Here is a 4,070-nt window from a genome sequence, read left to right on the forward strand (position 1 = left end):
TATCAATGTTCTTTTTAATTCCCCAAAATAACATGATTGATTCCACCCAACGCTCTTTGCCAAGTACAAATCTCTACTCTACTAAAAGACATGGAAATCTCCCTTTTTTACAGTATGGGACATTCAGTCACAGTAAACTGGTGCTGTTGGGTGCTAATGGAGTTTACTGAAGGACTGTCTGTCTCTGATGTCTCTGTCTCTCTCTCTCTGCTCATTTGCAGGTGTGCTGGTGTGTGTTCCTACGAGGGCCGAGGTGGTCTGTGTTCGATCCGGCTCAGTGAGCCTCTGCTGAAGCTTAGACCCAGGAAAGACCTGGTGGAGGTACGGGGGACCGCGACACCAGTATTTGTTTCTCAGAAGCAACTCGAGGGTTTAAATGCCTTTTTATTCCAACTATTTCAAACCAATATGCAGTGAAGAGAATAAATTGTGTCATATCTGCAAATATCAAAGAAAAAAGGATCATAAAACTATTGTTATTATTTCCATAGTCGATTAATCTGTTGAATATTTTCTCCATTAAATCATTTGGTTGTTTGATCTATAAAATTTCAGAAAATAGTGAAAAAATGGAGATCAGTGTTTCCCCAAAAGCCCAAGATGACGTCCTCAAATGTCTTGTTTTGTCCAAAACTCAAAGATGTTCAGTTTGCTGTCACAGAGGAGAGACGAAACTAGAAAATATTCACATTTAAGAAGCTGGAATCAAAGACTTGTTTACTTTTTTGTCTTAAAATAATGACTCAAATCGGCTAATCAAATACCAAAATGTTTGGTGATTAATTTAAAAGTTGACATCTAATCGATTAATCTTTGCAGCTCTACTGAAAATAGACCACGCGACTGAATATAATATTTACGTTCTCTTACCAGTGATCTAACAGCTTATTATAAGGGATGAAAGGTAATCAACCAGTTAACTAAGAGTTGGATTAGAGGGTTAAAAACAACACTTAGATAGGTTAGATCTCGTTAAAAAGCACAATTATAAGTCTTCTCCTAAGGGTTTCGTGGCTGTCGAGACCCATTTGGTCTTCAGCTCCCGTGTCCCATCTGGACATGTGTCAGAGTATGAGATGGAGCTGGATATGAAAAGACAAAACACGTCTTTTACCTTGTTTCATAATTACATTTGTTTTGTTTTACCAGACTCTCCTCCACGAAATGATTCACGCGCTGCTGTTTGTGACCCAGAACAACCGAGACCGGGACGGCCATGGCCCTGAGTTCTGCAAACACATGAACCGGATCAACAGCGCCAGTGGCACAAAAATATCTGTAGGTGGATCTTCTGTTGGGCATTTCACATATTTAGCTGATAGTGTCTTGTCTTTTCACAGCTTTTAACAGAGATTGCATTAATAATAAAAGAGAATAAACCTTGTCCGCTCGTCAGATCTACCACAGCTTCCATGACGAGGTGGACGTGTACCGGCAGCACTGGTGGAAATGCAACGGGCCCTGTCAGCACCGCAAGCCCTATTTGGGCTTTGTGAAGAGGGCCATGAACCGGGCCCCTTCTGCTCAGGATCCCTGGTGGGAGGACCACAAGAGGACGTGTGGAGGGACCTACACCAAGGTCAAGGAGCCGGAAGGATACGGCAAGAAAGGCAAGAAAGATGCTAAAAAGGATGGGAAGACCTCCGAGAAGAAGGACTCAGGGAAGAAGGACTCAGGGAATGGGAAGTCTTCAAGTTACAGTACAGGTGATGAGCAGGTTCCTCTGCTGTATGTTCTGCTGTAAAAAGGCTGCACAATAGGGGGGGGGGGTGTGGGGGGGGGATCGATACAGCGTAGTATCGCAATATTTTCAGTGGTAAAACTGTATCGATACACAGGCGCCAAGTGTGGATCTTTCATTATATATTATATATGTGTTGGTTAGTTTGTCTGATTTTGCAGCGATAACCTTGAAGCGATATGACCAAACAGAGAAATGTTTTTGTTTTTTTAGATGCAACAGATGTTGATAAGTTTCCTTTTGTGGACGTCATTTGAAATTGGGAAAAATTAGAAACTGGAAAAATGGTTATAAATAGCAATATATCGCAGAAATCGCAATAATATCGTATCTTGGCATAAATATCGTGATGATATCGTATCGGGAGGCGTCCGCTGATCAATCCCCCCCCCCCCCCCCCCCCCCCCCCCCCACTGCACAATAAATAGTTTTTTTTAAATCTTAATTGCGAAATCAACATTCCCGCCATAAACTCTTAGCAAAAAGGCTACAACACATCACAATAGAGACGCTTAAAAACAAAAACGGCACTTTAAAATGTAACTTTTTACACAGTGCATTTTTTTATATTCAAGTCAATGTTCAATTTGTTCAATAAAGAATGTTGGAAATTATTTCACATAATTCATCACACATAATATTGTTGTCTCAGTATTTAACATCATCCTCCCATTGTGCAGCTCCGTGTTTTTATTAAAGCTTCCGGGAAGCAGCTCTTTGAGTCGAGTGATTCCCCAGACATCTCATTGTTTTCTTCCTCTCAGGCTCCGGCTCCCAGGACATCAGGGACATAATCCCCTTCAGTGGCAAAGGATTCCTCCTCGGAGGGGTGACCCAGTCCTCCGGGTCTCCCCCCCCATCTCACACACCTGAAGTGCCTTCCTCTCTAAGGAAACTCTTCACCCCTTCGTCTCCGGCTAAAACTCTCAGTTCTCCCGTTGGCCCGGTCCTCGATAACAAAGGACTCTCTAGCACCTCTCCCTGCGTCAGACCAGCTCCCTCCGTGGGCCAGAAGCAGCCCGTGAAGAGGTCTGTGAGTAACACGAGAGCTTTCGTCAACATCAACGGCTCGCCAGTGAGAATCCCCAAACCGCACAGCAGCAGCAGCCGGAGCCAAGACGGGGATGGAGCCACGCAGAAGTCCATCGAAGACCTCTTCAACAGCTTCAGCAGGGCAGCGGGTCGGTCCGCCACGTCAGACCCAGAAACTCAAAGAGATTCACGGACATCACCAGCGAGTGCTACGTCTGCGTCTCCATTAACAGCAGCCTCCTCTCCCAGAACATCTCTGCCCAGTCCTAGTGAGTCCAGGCGTTCTGGAGTTTCATCAGGGACCAGAGGCAGCCCTGCAAACCCAACCCTGTCCGAGTACTTCAGTGGTTCTAACAGGGCTAGGACATCAGGAGCTGCTGGCGGGGGTCAGGTGTCGAGGAAGAGGCCGTGGGACGACAGCAGGAGCTCGTCCAGCATCACTGACTTCTTCCAGAAGACGTCAGGCAGCGATCCAGCAGCGTCACGGGGGGCGGGAGAGACCAAGTCACCCGCAATGCAGCGTAGGACCGCAACTGCCACGGCCTCCTCTTCATCCTCTCTCCAATCCTCGGCAGGGCTGAACAGTTTGACCCCCTCCTCCTCTTCCTTGTCGTCCTCCTCGGCGCTGATGGTCAGCTGTCCTGCGTGCCAAGCAGAGGTGCAGGAGTCAAAGATCAATGAGCATCTCGATTCCTGCCTCTCCTGAATGAAGACGAGCAGACTCAGACATGGACTTTTAAAGTTTGCTGTGTTGGGTTTTAAGTGATTTGAGCTGACGGTGGACCAGATCTCCTTTTTAAGTTTCTCAATTTTTGATTTTAGGGGAAATAGACTCAACTTTTGATTTGAAAAGAATGGTTGGACACAGTTTTACAACCAGATCGGCGTGATTACATAACTGTAATAGTAAGTGCCTGTCTGACAATGTGTGCCTTAGTCTCTAGACTAAGAGACTAGAGAACCGCAGGGTTCAACAGATAATGGAAGTCATTCACTTTTTACCTAAATTAATCTTAGTCTTTTTCATTGAGCTAAACACTTAAAATTCCCATAATTTCTGTCTGGTAGCGTGGGCAGGTGGAGTGTACCAGTAAGTGAAGCAGTCTTGTTTTAACTTTGTTGAATATTTTAAGGATGACATTCAGTTGTTCTCTGGGGGCTCTGGGGGCTCTGGGCTCTGGGCTCTGGTCTTTTGGCTCTGGGGGCTCTGGGCTCTGGACTCTGGGCTATTAGCTATTAGCTATTGGCTCTGGTCTTTGGGCTCCGGGCTCTGGGCTCTGGGCTCTGGGCTCTGGGC

At 45.9% G+C, this 4,070-nt stretch overlaps 2 protein-coding genes across 2 annotated transcripts in view; one reads left to right on the forward strand and one right to left on the reverse strand.

The window, feature by feature from the left end:
• Positions 1-3,944, forward strand: part of LOC117961192 (sprT-like domain-containing protein Spartan) — a 4,922-nt gene extending 978 nt beyond the window's left edge. Inside the window, exons 2-5 of the mRNA XM_034899695.1 lie at positions 222-321; positions 1,150-1,278; positions 1,397-1,706; positions 2,506-3,944. Of these exons, the coding sequence (XP_034755586.1) occupies positions 222-321; positions 1,150-1,278; positions 1,397-1,706; positions 2,506-3,479 (1,513 nt within the window). The 3' untranslated portion in view covers positions 3,480-3,944. The remainder of the gene's footprint in view (positions 1-221; positions 322-1,149; positions 1,279-1,396; positions 1,707-2,505) is intronic.
• Positions 1-4,070, reverse strand: part of exoc8 (exocyst complex component 8) — a 21,349-nt gene that overhangs the window by 8,053 nt on the left and 9,226 nt on the right. The window lies entirely within an intron of this gene.

This window comes from Etheostoma cragini, chromosome 18, assembly GCF_013103735.1.
Source record: "Etheostoma cragini isolate CJK2018 chromosome 18, CSU_Ecrag_1.0, whole genome shotgun sequence".
NCBI lineage: Eukaryota > Metazoa > Chordata > Actinopteri > Perciformes > Percidae > Etheostoma > Etheostoma cragini.